General features: G+C 36.3%; 1 protein-coding gene across 5 annotated transcripts in view; it reads left to right on the forward strand.

The window, feature by feature from the left end:
• The window catches only part of MTBP (MDM2 binding protein), an 81,679-nt gene that overhangs the window by 58,882 nt on the left and 6,554 nt on the right, over window positions 1-16,243 (forward strand). For 4 of the 5 annotated variants that reach the window (XR_011421378.1, XM_070221776.1, XM_001497225.6 and 1 more), the window contains 3 exons: window positions 5,158-5,313; window positions 8,384-8,479; window positions 15,977-16,243. Coding sequence is in view for 4 of the 5 variants with exons in the window: in XM_070221776.1 (XP_070077877.1) it covers window positions 5,158-5,313; window positions 8,384-8,479; window positions 15,977-16,243 (519 nt within the window). In the remaining variant the exon portion in view is untranslated. The remainder of the gene's footprint in view (window positions 1-5,157; window positions 5,314-8,383; window positions 8,480-15,976) is intronic. The other variant, XM_070221778.1, reaches the window with a different exon arrangement.

A 16,243-nucleotide genomic window follows, 5' to 3' on the forward strand; every position in this document is an offset into this window, starting at 1 on the left:
ATTTCATGCCACCCTCTTCTAGCCTGTAGAGTTTCGGCTGAGAAGTCCACCGATAGCCTCATGGGCTTACCTTTGCATGTCACTTATTGCCTTTCTCTTGCCACTTTTAGGATTCTCTATCTTTAATTTTGGACATTTTAATTGCAGTGTGTCTTGGTATGGGCCTTTTTGGGTTCATCTTGTTTAGTGCTCTCTGTGCGTCCTGTATGTTGATGTCTGTTTCCTTCCTTAGGTTAGGAAAATTTTCAGCTATTATTTCTTCAAATAGATTCTCTGCCCCTTTGTCTTTCTCTTCTCTTTCTGGAACACCTATAATACAAATGCTAGTGTCCTTGATATTGTGTCAGAGTTCCCTTAGACTGTTCTCATTCTGTCTACTTCTTTTTTCTTTTATCTGTTCAGCTTGGGTGATTTCCTCTAGTCTTTCTTGTAGCTCACTGATCTGTTCTTCTGTATTGTCTACTCGGCTATTGAGTCCCTCTAGTGAATTTTTCATTTCCAATATTGTATTCTTCATTTCTGATTCGTTCTTTTTTATATTTTCCAATTCTTTGTTGACATTCTCACTGTGTTCATCTAGTCTTCTCCCAATATCAGTGAGCATCCTTAAGAGGTTTTGTTTGAACTCTTTGTCAGGTAGGTTGCTTATTTCTGTTTCATTTAGTTCTCCTTCTGTGGTTTTGTCCTGTTCCCTTACTTGGAATGTATTCCTTTGTCTCCTCATTATGCCTTGTCCTCTGTGCTTAGATCTATGTATTATGTCAGTCAGCTATGTCTCCTGATCTTGGAGAAGTGGCCTTATGTAAGAGATGCCTTTTGAGGCTCAGCAGTGTGCTTCCCTCTCATCACCAGTCCAAATGATCCAGGAGTGACCCCTTTTGTGGGCTACTTGTGTCCTTCTGCTGTGGCACAGTTGCTCTTCCTGCAGGTATCCAGGGAGTCTAGTCTTTTCCTTACTGGCTGGCTATTTATAAATTGGGTCTGGGGAGCCCCAGCACTATTGGCTACAAGGTCTGATAGCACGCTTCTGTTTCAGTTTTCCTGTTAATTGAGTATGTAGCCAGTGTAGCTGGTTGCTAGGCTCAGGGGCTTATAAAGTTGCTGTAGGCCTCAGGCCTGCAAGGCTGTTGTCAGCTCTCTTAGGATTGCTGCTGAGTGACGCTGGCTCTAGGCACCGGAGCACCCAATTGTTTCAAGCTTTAGAAGGTAGTCAGTCCTCTTTGTGGGTGATTGTGAAGCACAGGTTTTCTGCCGCTGATAAGCCCCACCCCCCCACAGGTCCACACACACTGTTAACACAGCCCTGGTCCATGCACACTTCCTGATCGCCTGGAATGTACGCAGTTACCCCACTGCAGAGGACCCCCACCTCTCCACCAATGTGCCCCACAGTTCACCTGGTCCTCACACAGGACCTGCTCCACAGAGCTGGACACACTCGCCTGCCTGTTGAGGATCAAGGCACCCAGTCTATGCAGGCTAACAAGTAGCCTGATTGCCCATCAATTTTAGACGATATCCTTTAACTTCCTGTTGTGAAAGATGAGGAAATTAACACCCCTATTTCTCTTTACTTTTTGTCCCTCTACCTCTGAACCTTATGTTATTTGCACTAGACAATTATTTTTCTTCTTGAAGTCATTTTTCTTGCACCTGTCTTGACTTCCTACTCTAATTTGGACTGACCCTTTCTACCTGCACAACTGTTATCCTGGTATTTCTTTTGATCACATTTCTTGCTTGGGTCTGTATTTTCTTGGATCTTAATCTTAATAAGAAGCCTGTTGCCACTATTTTTGTTCCTTAATAGATATTTTATTCTGTCTCTGGAACTTTTAGAACTTTCTGTTTTCCTTGATGTTCTGAAATTACATGAGGTCATCATGGTGTGAGATGTTTTGGTCTCAAGACTTATCTTTTTTTCGGCTCTGGGAAATATTCTACTATTGTTTCTCGACAATATTCTTCCTTCCAGTTTCTTTTTTTCTTTCTTCTCTCTGAAATATCTGTTTTAACTAATGTTAAACATCCTGGATTGATTTTTCATTCAAATTTTATTTTTCTCTCAATAATCCATCTTTTCATCTTTTCTGTTCTGGGATATTTCCTTGACATTTGCTCTCATTTTTTCTGTTTAATTTTTTGGTAGTCATATTTTAAATTACTAATAATTCTTTTTCTGTTGTCTACCCTATTATTTCAAAGCAACCTGTTCTTCTTATGTTAATAAGAATTGAGACGATACGATAAGGGTGTTAAATGGAATTTTCTTTTAACTGTTTTTGTCTGTTCTTTGAGTGATCTCATTATCTTTTGAGTCTGTTTTATTTGTTCCTCTGATGTTTTTCTCGTATGTGTAGTTTTTCTCCAGCATCCAGTGGCCCTTGATTGTTCATAGCTAAGAGTTTAGTACTAGGCTTCTTTATACAGGTAGTCAGAATGTTTTCTCTCTATATGTGTAGTCCTGTTCCCCACCTGCTCTCGCCCGAATTAATGTTGGGAGCGGGGAGATACAGGTAGAGCCTGCCTGACTGGCTGCACTTTAGGGCATCTGGGAGTATCAGAAGGCAGGCAGCCTTCACCCAACACTGAAATAAGGAGGCTTTCTTCTGGGGGCATCACCACTGACACTGAGACAGGCACATAGTTTTGGGTCTTCAGAGAGCAGATTCTGTTTTTAACCTGGAGATAAAAGCCGGAGGGTTAGTGGGGTGTGGGAGGGTGGTGCTTGAACAGCTGTTCTGGTAGTGTTCTTAATTCTGATTTCTGCCCATTGCCACTCTCCAGACTCTGTGTAGAGTCTCCCTGGGGCTTTTTAGGGTGCAAAGAAGATGGATTCTACCTCCTTTGTAGGTTTCTCCCTAGTTCTCATTGAGGCACTTGCGTTAGCTTATCCCTTTTTGAAATTCATTGAATTCTTTGATCCACCATTTTCCTTCTTCCTTTTCTCAAACCTGTTATGAATTTAGTGTCCAGTGCTTCAACATTGTGATTTCAGTTTGAGTAGGAAGGTTAATATGTATCTTTAATTCACCATCTGGAACAAGAAGCTTGTTTGTCATTTAAGTCTAGATCAAATAGCACCTTTCCCTTAAGCCTTGTGTAAATGCTACAGCTCAATTTTACCTTCCTTCTTTAAACACCCAAGGACTATGTTATTACTTCTTTCCTGAAACTTATTTTATTATACCTTTTCTACCTCATTCTAAGTTGATATATTTATCTCCTTTTACTCTTCTCAACTGCTTTCTCTTACTTCAAGTTACACATATACACCAAATTATGAGCAGTGATTATGAGTCTATAAATTATCATCAGTGAACTGTTTTCAGTGCCTCACATTGATATTTACAGAGTAAATGCTCCATAAATACTTGTGGACACTTTAAGATATAGGGAGATACTATCAAATTGTTGGTTGCGGACAAAAGTTATGTTGCATATTTTCAGAAATTGTTTTGTGTTAAAACAGATTTCACTGGAGAATAAAAGACCGTTGCGTAATGAAATTCAGGAGTCATAGAATTTGGTTTGAGAAAAACCCAGTCACTCGTTGTGTGACTTTGTTGCCTCATCTTTAAGATGGGGATAACAATCCCAGTTCTACTTCAAAGTTGTGAAAATTTAATGAGATAATCCATGAGAAAACACTCTGTAAGATTGAAAACACTGAAAAAAATAAAGTGGTGTTATTTTAGTTTTTGACCTAAGACGTATCTTGGTAGTATAATTTATCACTAGCTGGGCTTTTAAGTTGCTTTGATATCCTGTGTCCAGGGTTCTGTAAAGATGCAAATGATACATTTCCCCATTGCATCCAGCCTGTAAAATGACTGAGTAATATTAAGAAAGCTTTGTGAGTCACCATTAGAGAACAGCTGTATAGAAATTAAATTAAACTCATCGTGTAGTTCCTGCCCTCCTGAAGTATAAAGTTCAAAGAAAATATTTGAGTATTTTCTTGTTTGCCTTTTTTTATTAGATTTATAACTTCAACTTAAAAATAAAGGGAACAGGAAGGGGAAAGGGGCACTGTCAGTATGTTATTGATCCTTAATGTATAGAAATAAAATAAGTCTAAAACCATAATGTCAACATTTTAATCGTAATTTTCAGTAAAACTGCCTGATTTGAGTAGTAAAATAATCAGGAAATAGTTGAATTAATATAAAGTCAGGGATTTAATTTTCTATGCAGCTATTGAAAGATTTCATTTATACTTGGATGAAAGAGCAATGGCATGATCCGTGACTCAGTGCTCAGTGAAAGCTTTAGCATTCTCTGAAACTCTTTTCCTTTTTCTAGTTTTTAAAACTTTTGGCAAGCTTTTTGAGTTTATAGAATGATATAGAGTAGAAATAGTATCTAATTCAGAGTCAGGCTAGTTATGACTCTGTCGTTTTAAACAGCACGTCGCCCTGGGTCTGTATTGCAAACTATTGTGTGTTAGTATCTCTATCTGAAAAATAGGAATAATGATTGTTTTTTAGGCTTGGTATGCCAATTTTCACTTTACAAAGTACTTACTTTCATATGTTAATGTCATTTTGAGATAAGACCTATTCTGTCCTTTTCAAGGAAATTTGTAAGGATTAAGAATATATTGTATATAAGGTAGTTTGAAAAGTATAAAGTCCTGCATATATTTCAGGTATAATAATGATTCAGTGCTTATTCATAATGTCATAAGCATGCCTAGAAGAGACTTGGGGGGTATTTCTGATTACTGTCTCATTTCATGGTTGTGCTTCAAGTAATCTTTCAAGTTCATAGAAAATTGGAACGTTCAATCTCTGCCCTCAAAATTTACAGTATTGTGGGGTTTCAGAACATACCAGAGAGTTTAGATTTAAATTTTATAGAATTGGTAACTTCACATTACTAAATAATCATGCCATCATTTATAAAGAATGTAATTGGTTTATTTTAGTTAAGTAGTACCGTTCACGTGATAACTGCAAGTTTCACTGTGACTTACAGATTTTTAAAAATATGCTTTTATACTAAATGATTGGCAAAGATTTTACTTTATTTTCTGTCCTAAATGTGTATTTCAATTTTTTGTGTGTATTTTTCTGGTTTCTGCTCATATCAGCTTTTCCAGTATGCTAAATTTGAATCCACTTTTAATAAATCTACATAACATTATTTTCCCAGAACTGGTTCATTACCTCATTCGTCTGAACAGTTGCTGGGCCACAAAGAGGGTCCACGGGATTCGATCACATTGTTGGATGCTAAAGAATTGCTGAAATTCTTTACCTCAGATGGATTACCAATTGGAGATCTTCAACCTTTACAGATTCAAAAGGGGTATGTTATATCCACTTATAATTTCCAATTAATTTTTTTAAAAATCATTGTTTTGTTTGTTTTTGGTTTTCTTTTTTTTTTTGAGGAAGATTAGCCATGAGCTAACATCTGCCGCCAATCTCCCTCATTTTTTTTTGCTGAGGAAGACTGGCCCTGAGCTAACATCTGTGCCCATCTTCCTCCAGTCTATATACTTGGGACGCCTACCATAGCATGGCTTGACAAGCAGTACCATGTCCACACCTGGGATCCAAACCAGCAAACCCTGGAGCTCCGAAGCAGAATGTGCAAATTTAACCACTGCACCACTGGGCCGGCCCCTAGAAATTATGTTTAAAACACATTGCATCTCGTTTCCCCAGTTAATTGGTGCTCTATGCCACTTATGCAAAATTCACAACTTTAATCCCAATGTTTATCAGTTGGCGTTAGTCCTCACATTTTACCTTGCCAAATGTCCTACTGTTTTGTGGTAGTGAATCTAAGGAAAACAGGAATAATAAAAGCAGCCTTAGCATATTCCCTAGAGAAGTCCATAGCTTCTACCTTGTATACAAAGGTCAAGACTTTTTAAGAAAAAATTGTAATCTGACTTGCAAACTTTTTTTTTAAATACTGTTTTCTGTGTTACTGTCCAGTTTAGATTTTGTCACTACTTGTCGTGACATTGTCAGTCATGCCTAGTAGTAGCAAAAAGCTCAGCCTTTCACCTGCAGAGAATGGGAAAGTGAAATCAAAGTGCTTTTGAAACTGTGACATTACCAAGTGCGAACTCCATGTCTACACAAGTAATTTGCAACTAATTTGACTTGCAAGACAACTTCCATTGAGTTAACTAGTTAATCAATTCTGGGTGTTGCTGAAGTTGACTGACTGACAGGTAAAATTGTAACATCAAATACTTGTGAGATTTGAATAATAACCCACTACCCCAATCTTTTTCATTGTTAATCTATTCTTTTGAAAACCTTCCAGAGGACATTAAAAACTGTAGATCATTTGGATCACTTTTACAGAGCTTGTTTTGGCAAATATTGATTTTAAAGGTCAATTTTGGAAAGGATTTATTTGAGGGTAGTTAAATCTCCAAAATTATGATAGAGCATTTTGCCTTCATGTTCAAGTTCCCTAGAGAGAGAGATAGGGAGCACCTTTGAAAACTTGAGGATCTTAATAACTCTGGGTCTTAATAGCTTAATGATCTTAATGACATTAAAAACTGTAATTTGGGGATAATTTTCCTTTTCTCTTAGCTTTGGGAGATTGATACCCTTTTTTGTGGGGATCAAGAAAGTGAAGAAAGTGAAGACGTATGTGCACGTTTTCATCTGTTTAGTTTTGGATTATTATCCTTCCCAGCATGAACTGGCAGAGTCAGATGAATTTGCCGAAACTGAATTATGTAGGTTTTACTCCATTTGACCAGAACATCTTTCTAGATGCAGTGTTGTAGGGGAGACATATTTAGTTCTTTCTGTATTTTATAGATGTTATATTTGGGAAAGTTTGATATAATTCCTTGAAGTTAGTAAAGAACTGCATCGTTATCAAATATATCTTCTATTAACATTAAAGTTAAAGGATGAACTTTCATGGCAATGAATCAAGAACCTGTGGACTCTTATTAAATATCTACCTATGCAAGGGGCCATCTGAAAGGCTAAATTAAATTAAACACAGCGCAGGGGTGACACTTATGTATCTACCAAAGAAATATGAAACATTGACAAAACACATATTTATTAAAATGTTTCTTTTAGAAAGAACAATGTGTATGTAAATTAAACAAAAATAGATAAGGTTGCTGAGAGGGATTGAAATAAGAAATGGAAGACAAGATGGTAAAGGAAAGAAATGAAGTGCTACGTGCCTGAAGAGTTCTATATTACAAAATTACACACTTTAATAGTCAGTCATCACTATACTGGGGTTATTGCAATTTATTAGTGTTACTTTTTGTGGAACACTTTAAGTGGATGCATTAGAATATAAATTCTGTTTTCTAGGACTCACTATTTAGCATATCTTATATTTTAATGTCATAATTTCAAATGCTGATCATAGTACCCTAGATAATTTCAGTGGCAAATTTCATTACTAATGCCATAGGGGAAAAATGTGATAGGAAATTTATTCTTGGTACTTTACTATCTGCTTGCCTTTCTCTGTATGTTTTCCAAGTCTTCTGAATTCAAGCCTCTGGTATTTCATTCTGCCTGTTAACTATGAGAGACTACTGTTGCGTAATGCTCCCTGTCCCATCTGACCTATTCTGAGCTTCAGGAACATGATCCAGTACATTAGGACAGAGCCTCCTGACTCAGGCAGAGGAGGATGCCTATTAAAATAACCAGGAGAGCTTAATCTAATGGCCGTGACCTTCTTCTTCCTGAAATTTCGCCATAGCCTTGCAGGTCTGGGTGTGGAAGGAGCTGAACATGAATATTTTATGTAAGCTCACTGTATGATTAGTTCTGACATACCTGCTGCTTGAAAACCTGCCTCAGGAGAACCGAAGTCTGCAGTCAGTCTCTAGACCCTCTAATATTCAAAAGGTTGCTCACTCTAACATCGGTGTCAAGGTGACCACATTCCTGGGTAAAGAAAGATCTGGGTCCCCCATGTGTTATAGTAGGGAGTAAATACTTCTCTCATTACCAAAGATTTGAGTTGACTTGAATTATTCCCCCACAAAAAAGAATTTAACTAAGTGCATAAACATTAGTTCACTAAAGCAAGAAAAGAAAAATCCTTCAAGAATAATGCTGCTTCTTGAATTTCCATTACAAATAATATTCTGTTCTTGATTTATCCATTCCTAGAATAGTTTTGTGAAATAAGTAGCATCATAACTTCAGAAACTTGAGGCACAGGAAATGTAAGTGATGAAACCCACAGGCCTGACCCTGCTTGATTTCTTCCTTACACTTTCTGGTGTAACTTAATTTTTATCCCATTAGGATTCAGTTAGCAAGGAGGAAGTCAGGTTTCTTTCTTTAGACACTTTCTTGAACTTTCTCTTTGTCACTAAATAAACTTTAAATACAAAGGAAAACCTTTTTCTTTTCAGGGAAAAGACTTTTGTTCTAACACCAGAACTCAGTCCTCGGAAACTTCGGGTGTTACCTTTTGAAAAAGCCTCAGTATGTCATTATCATGGAATTGAGTAAGTTTTCTGTTTACACTATATTCTTCTGCATGTTGTTGACATAGCTTATCTTATGTAAATGTGAAGAGTGACTATATAATAAAATGATGTAAATTGAGATCCTGAGCCAAAGAGAAAGTTTGTCAAAAAACCCTCAAAAAACAAAGCAGCATATAAACAAACAATTTATGTTCTATTGGGACAAAAAAGTTTTTTGATGATTAATCAGTTTTACAGCATTTAAACCTCCTATTATTAATTTCTAGATATTTTAATCAAAATTATTTTGGTCCCTACGTTATATGTATTTATACTACTGGTCACATTAATATTCCCTGGTCACTAATTACATTGTAATTGCTCAGAAACTATTTGATGAAATGTGTTCCTATTTGTAACATATTAATTATGTGTACATTTTTACAGAATTTTAATTGACTGGTTTAAATAAAATTTCAAAGAATTCTCTTGCTTAAAGGTATCGGCAGGTTCTAAGGTCACATGCACGTCTACCATTTTTAGGAACACAAGAAATGAAATGCTATGGATGATATACTTTACAGTACATTTTTAGGACATCCATGATTCCTTTGGGAAAACATTTCCCATTCTTAAAGCAAAACATTATTTTATATTGATTTTCCATAAATCAAAAGGGGAAAGTACTTGATTTTCCTTAATCTTTAAGGAATAACTTTATCAGTGAACAACAGACACATTCTACTTTGATTGGCTTGTAAACTGAATCTTTATTGTACACATACTTTAAAAATACTTTACTGACAGTTTTTCACTCAGGCTAAAGATACAAAAGACTGTGAGACAACTCTTTCTGCCCTTAAGGAGCATGCTTATACAGTCAGTCCTCCATATCCACAGGTTCCACATCCGTGGATTCAACCAACTGTGGATGGACAGGCTTGTGGTGGTTGTGTCTGTACTGCATATGTACAGACTTTTTTTTCTTGTCATTATTCCCTAAACAATACAATGTAATAATTATTTACATTGTACTAAGTATTGTGAGTAATCCAGAGAGGATTTAACCTTTAGGGGAGGATGTATGCGGGTTATATGCAAATACTATGCTGTTTCATATAAGGGACTTGAGCATCCTCCGGTTTTAGTATCTGCAGGGGTCCTGGGACCAATCCCCTACGAATACCACCAAGGTTCAACTTTACTCTAATAGAGGAGAAAGAAAGAAACACCTGATTTTAGCAGAGAATAAATAGTGTTGGAATGCAGATAATGCTGCTCAGTGAAAGGAGCAAATAAACTCTAGGAACAATTTGAGAGAACTTCAAGGAGGACATCTGAACTAAGTCTGAAAGAATGAATAGGAGTTTCCTTGGCGAAAAAGGGAATATCTGGAGGAGGAACGAGGTACAGAGGTACAGATTCTAAGAACGGGAAATAGCATTTTTGCTTTTGAATAAGACCAATAAGTAGATTGTACTATAATGAAACCAAATCATGAAGTCGTGAAGATCGTTGTTGACATGGCAGGGAGATTGATCTTTATTTTTGAGGCAGTAAAATCTTTTATTCTTTAAGCATGAAATTATATGCTTGGCTTTGCACCATTCAAAACATCTCATTGTCTTTTGATAAATTGAGTGGAAATGTTTCAAGGAAGAGATGTTGAAGGACTGAAATATTTTGAAGATGGTGAAAATAGGAAGGAGAATACAAACTTAACAGCTATCTAAAGAGCTTGAGAAACCAATTAGATGTTGGGGATGAGAAAGAGGAGAGAAGAATTTCTTTAGCTTAGGCACATTGGGTGGCTGGTAGTACACTTGAGAAAATACGGAAGGACACCCAACAAGTCATTGTAGGAATGCTTAGGTTCCTTGCTATGTTTAAATAAAATTTATTTCATTTAAAGAATATTTATGTAAAGTTTGACACTAGAGGTAAAATATTCAGTTATTTTATTTTCAAGCATCAAAATTAAACTCCATTAAAGTCAGGTGCAAGAAAATCACTTTTCTTTTAAACCATTGTTCTTATGTTCTAGCCAATGAATTAAAATAAGGAATACTAAAGAGTTTGAAAGAACTATATGTATTGAAAATGAGACCAAAGAAATTTTTGTTTGTTTGTTTTGCAGAAAAGAGACCTGAAAGACTATTAGAAGTAGTAGGAGAATTTGTAAAGTGGTCAGTGATAAAATATCTACAAAAAGCATAGTTTTCTCTAAACCAGCCATTTCCAATTTTAAACACAAGGAGAGACTAGCATTCAAACTAGCAAATAAAACCATAAATATTAGAAATAATGTTAGCAAGAAATATAGAATGGAAAAACTTGCAAATGTTTATAACATCTGATTAATTTAGCTTAATGAAAAAATGAGTGATGTACAGTGAGAGTTATTATGCAGGGGTATTTTTCACAGTGTTATTTAAAATAAAAAACAGGGAAATAATGTCAACTTTAGGGTCTTGGTTAAATAAATTATAGTACATCCATAAAATAAAATTCTGTGCTGCTACCAGAATGGCTAAAATTAAAGACTAATAAATATTAGCAAGTATATGGAACAGTCAGAACTCTTGTGCCTTGCTAGTGGGAGTATAAAATCATATATCTACTTCAGAAAAAGATCTAGCAGGTTCTTATAAAACTAAACATACTCAGACCCTATGGCTCAGCAATTCCAGTACTAGGTATTGGCCAAGGAGAAATGAAAACCTAATCACAAAAAGACTTGTACGAGAACGTACAGAGCAGTTTTATTCATAAACAGCCCCAAACTGGAAACAACCTAGGTGTGTACATCAATAGGAGAACAATGAATAAGCTGGTCTGTGTATACAAAGCAATACTACTCAGCGATAACAAGGAACAACATACTGATATAACAATTTCTGTCTGTCTGAGTGGGGAAGAAACAGTTGAAATAAGAATTTGAGGACTTTAAAATGAGCAGATAGGAACGACAGCATCCAATAAGGAGTCAATTCTGAAAAAAGTCCTGTATGAAATGGTAATTTAAATCTAAGTGGTTCAGAAAAGAATTTTAAATTATTTTGTTAACAACAGGCAACTCAGAGATAACTACTGAATCATAAAAAGATAAATGCCACTTGTTCAAGCTTTTTATTTCTGATATTTGAGGAAAGAATTCCTTTTGAGAGGATTATTGTGTTGCCTTTACCATCAAAAAGTTAGATATGTTTCCCAAATAGCTTTGAATTTAGCTAAACCTTTTATTTAAACTATTCGTATTTTTAGCTATATACCCTTTTGTGCAATGATCACAAATTTTATTTTTCATTTGTACTAAATTTTCCTTAATCAAATTTAAGTGGGAGCTTTTTTTTCTAGTATATAAAAATTTGATTAATGGGATGTATTTTTCTGTTTTCTCCCCTCTTTTTGATTTTATTAAAGAGCTAGGGGCTGGCCCGGTGGCACAGTGGTTAAGTGCGCATGTTCTGCTTCTCGGTGGCCCGGGGTTCGCCGGTTCGGATCCTGAGTGCAGACGTGGCACCGCTTGGCACGCCATGCTGTAGTAGGCGTCACACGTATCAAGTAGAGGAGGATGGGCATGGATGTTCGCTCAGGGCCAGTCTTCCTCAGCAAAAAGAGGAGGACTGGCAGTAGTTAGCTCAGAGCTAATCTTCCTCAAAAAAACAAAAAAAAAAACAAAAAAAAACCCTAGAAATTAAACATTACAGAAAAGGTTATAATAAAAACCAACAATTCGTTTTCTTACTATTTCCTCCCTCCAATTGTGGTTTTTAGAAAAAAGTGTTTTATTTGTGTGATTTTAATTTCTCTGGTGGTCACCCCTCTTGTTCTAAAGGATATCCTTCTATTAATATGTATTAATAAATCTGTATAAAATATTATTGAATCTCCTCTATGAAATATGAGAACTTGGTTCCTCTTCTTCACTCTTTGAGTTTCCTACTGTTTATTTGCATGTTTTCAAATCATATATCTACCTTCTATTTCTTATTCCACCAGCTATAAAGCAATATCACCCTCATTTTGTTTGATAAGAGTTTTAGGGCCCTCCTCATCAGTTAGAATAATGGCATTTTAAGGTATTTTGCATATAACTTAAATCTGAAAAGTGAAACCAGTAGACAGTATTTATATTATTATGATCAACGATAGTGTATTCTACTGAGAAAATGTACTAATATTAACATTTTCTTTGCTACATGGCCAAAATATTGACCCCATGAAACATGTGTTTTTCTCCTCGTCAGCCCTGCAAACTCATTGAAGCACTGATTTGAATGAAATAAGCTATAATTCCTTTTAACTCATGACTGAAGTATCTATCATAGAACCATATTTTTTATTATTTTTCCCAAAATGATGTTGTTTTGGTCATTCTGAGTCTCATCTCCATACTTTTTTGTTCTGTTGCTTTCAGTTTACTTTAGACCAATTTTAGTGTTACATATAAATTTATAGAATTTGTAAAGGATATGTTCTTCATGATCATTTATCAAAACATTAAATTGAGTTATTTGAGAACTATTTCTTGCTGGGCCTAAATCTACACAGAACTTAATTTATTGTTTTATACCCATACGCTGTTACGAGATTCTGATTCATTATAAAGAAATAGTTCTCTTCTCCTGTACTACCTACCTACCCCCGTAAACAGGTAAACAGATGTGGCGGTGACTCAGTTTTCTTTGCTGTGAATTTATGCTCGTTAACCTGGGGGCATTGAGACTGAGCTAAGGAAGTTGTAGGAGGTGCGCACGGTGAACCCAGAAGCATGCTTTTTTCAAGAAGATTTGGATGCATAGTGTGGGCGCCTCTTTATGTTAAACATAGATTGTGGAGTAGAAACAAAATTCAAGTGAAGTTTTAAGGTAAATATGAAACTGCAAGGAGAGTTCCCTCTTCCTGTGTTGCTGGAAGCCTTTAGAATCCATGAGCAATTCCTCTACTCTGCCATAAGGAATATTTGGAAAAAATAGATAAACTACTCAAGTGCAAATCAATGTTTCTTAAGGCAAAGTGAAATATATTTCACCAGGTTGGTTGTTTTTTCACTTATCTATCATATCCTGGAGTATAAGCTACCATTGATCGCAAGATGCACTGTTTCTTTAACAACAAATTGAATTCTGCTGTCAAACTGTGCAAATTGGTCAGTCACACCAGCCTCTTGTTACTTTGAGATTTCTTTCATCTATTCCAAGAGATTTGGCAGTTTCTCCTGCCTTCATTGGCGTTACTTGGTGTGTGATAGGCAATATCTTGCCTATTTTGTATTTACAAAACAGAAATAGCTTCATCTTCTTATAGATATTTCTTTTCTTTGGATGCATAAAGCATTTGATTATCGTTTTGCAAGAAAATATGGCCCTGTAGTCGTTCATCCAACAATGAATATTTACTTCACTAACGTCAAATGTACACCCTGCTGCTCTGTTTCTGTTCCTTTATTTGTAAAGTAACTTCTGGTTTCAATTCCAAATCATAGTATAATCATTTTGAAGACATTTTAAATGGCAGTTAAAGCCAACATGCACAGTGCACATAATTCAGTTGAAGGGATGACATTATGAACAGCTGTGATCAGGAGGTGCTAAAACTAGAAGGAAAAAATCTGCATCTTAGAATCAAAATCTTAGAGTAGAAAAAAATCTTCATTTGGAGTCAAAATATACATCTTTTCTCTCAAAAATTTCCTGTAGGCTAATCAGGCATTACATTGCATCTTGCCTAGGACCTTTCTTAACATTCATAGTTCTGAATTTTACTCTAGGTTCTATCAGTTGCCCGGGGTAGAAATAGGACTCATCAGTAATCCTTAAAGTTGCTGCTAATTTTTAATGAAATGTACTTTATTAAACAACAGACTAGGGAAAGAATATTAGACAGAGAATTGAGAGACGAAGGTTCGAGTCTCTCTTCTGCCACCAGTTAGCATTCTGATTCTGGAACTCAGTTTTCTCCCCTGTTAAATTAAACTGTTAGGTTAGATCAGAGATCTTTTCAGTCCTAGCTATGCTTTAGCATTGCATGGACAGCTTTCAAAAAAGTGTCTGGACTGAGTACCACCCCACACCAATTAAATCAGAAACTCTGGGCATGTAGACCAGGTGTAGTGTTTCATAAAATCTCTTCAGATAATTCTAATGTTCAGGCATGGCTTGCTCCCTGAGTAAGATGATGCTCACACCTTACGTAAGAGATAGTATCTAAACTGGTTAAAGTCAAGCTCTGAAGTCACCAGTCTGGATCTAAATCCTTGCTATGCTACGTATTATCAGCATGCTATAACATTCACTGTGGTAGAAAATAAACCTACTGATGATGATGATGGTGATGATGATGAGGATCATGATGATATTTTACTTGCATGTTGCAGGCGCTGGTTCTAAGTGGTTATATGTACCCGTTCAAGAAATCCTCACAGTAGCTCTTTGACACAACTGCTATAAATCTCATTTTGCAGATGAAGCAACAGAAGCTTAGATAAAGTTAAGTTATTGGGACAAGTTCACACAGCTGATCAGTGATGGAGCAGATTTAAATCCCAGGAGTCTGGCTCCCTGGTCTGTACTGTTAGAAATCAAATGTGTACGTGTCACCCGGGAAGGAGGAAGCTCTTAAAACCTCCGTAGGCAATCAGATGTTAGAGGAATGATACGGCCCCTGGGAGTTGAACTAACAGCTTATGGACCCAAAGGTCTGATTTTAGGGAGCATCTTAGAATTTTACAAGTGAAGAGGACAGATAACAGAGAAGGGGTTTAATTTTTATAGTCCTGCCATCACGTATGTGAAACCATTTGTGTTTCCTTGATGCAGCTGTAGAAGGGGAGAAAGTGAAGAGTTTTTTAAGGTCACACATCTCATAGGTAGTTTTCCTGATATGCTCATTTGTTGTGCTTAACAACATGGGGTTTCCTTAAGTCCAGAAACAGTCACTGAGTTAACATCTCATTGACTCCTCAAATCAGATTTACCTAGAAACAGATGCACAGAGCCAGCCGAAGTGTTTGAAGGAAAGCCTGTCAATCAGTCAATAAGATGGGAAGTGAGTTTCAAAGAGAAAATTCAAAATGTTCTGAGCTGTGTTTGGTGAGCCAGTTTAGGACACCCTTATGCCCTTTTAATCTTTGTGTTGAAAATAAACTTGACCTTTCTAACAGAAATCAGCATTTCATGTTGTTACATATCAACCATGCCGAGGAGTCAGAGGTTGGTAGAGATTTAAAAAGTATTAAAACAGCAACTATATTATTTTGAAAATAAGGCAGAGGATTAACTTAATCTGTTGCCCAGAAACAGTCAAAGAGGAATCAGATTGTACTTTGAATTTTTTAATCTTTGGCCATGTCATCCAGCAAGCTAGAAAAAACTGAACTTGTGAGGGATGTCAGTCATTCACTCAATCTTCCAACAATTATTAGGAAGTTAAGTAAGAACTTTTTAAGTAAATGTTTTGCTCTTTCCTAATTGGCAGGGGAAAGCCCATTGCTGTTGTGGAGGCTTTGATTTTAATGATCTTTCTCTTGTTTAGATATTGCTTGGATGACCGAAAAGCCTTAGAAAGAGATGGGGGATTTTCTGAACTGCAGTCTCGTCTTATTCGTTATGAAACGCAAACTACCTGCACCAGGGAGAGTGTTCCAGTACCTACCGTGCTGAGCCCCCTCCCCTCGCCTGCGGTTTTGTCAGAGCCTGGAAGCGTCCCTGATGGAGAAACTCTACAAAGTGAACTCCGGACCGAAGCATCCCGGTTGAAAAGGAGATCAAAAGATCTGAATTGCCTTTATCCCAAAAAAAG

This window comes from Equus caballus, chromosome 9 (genome assembly GCF_041296265.1).
Source record: "Equus caballus isolate H_3958 breed thoroughbred chromosome 9, TB-T2T, whole genome shotgun sequence".
NCBI lineage: Eukaryota > Metazoa > Chordata > Mammalia > Perissodactyla > Equidae > Equus > Equus caballus.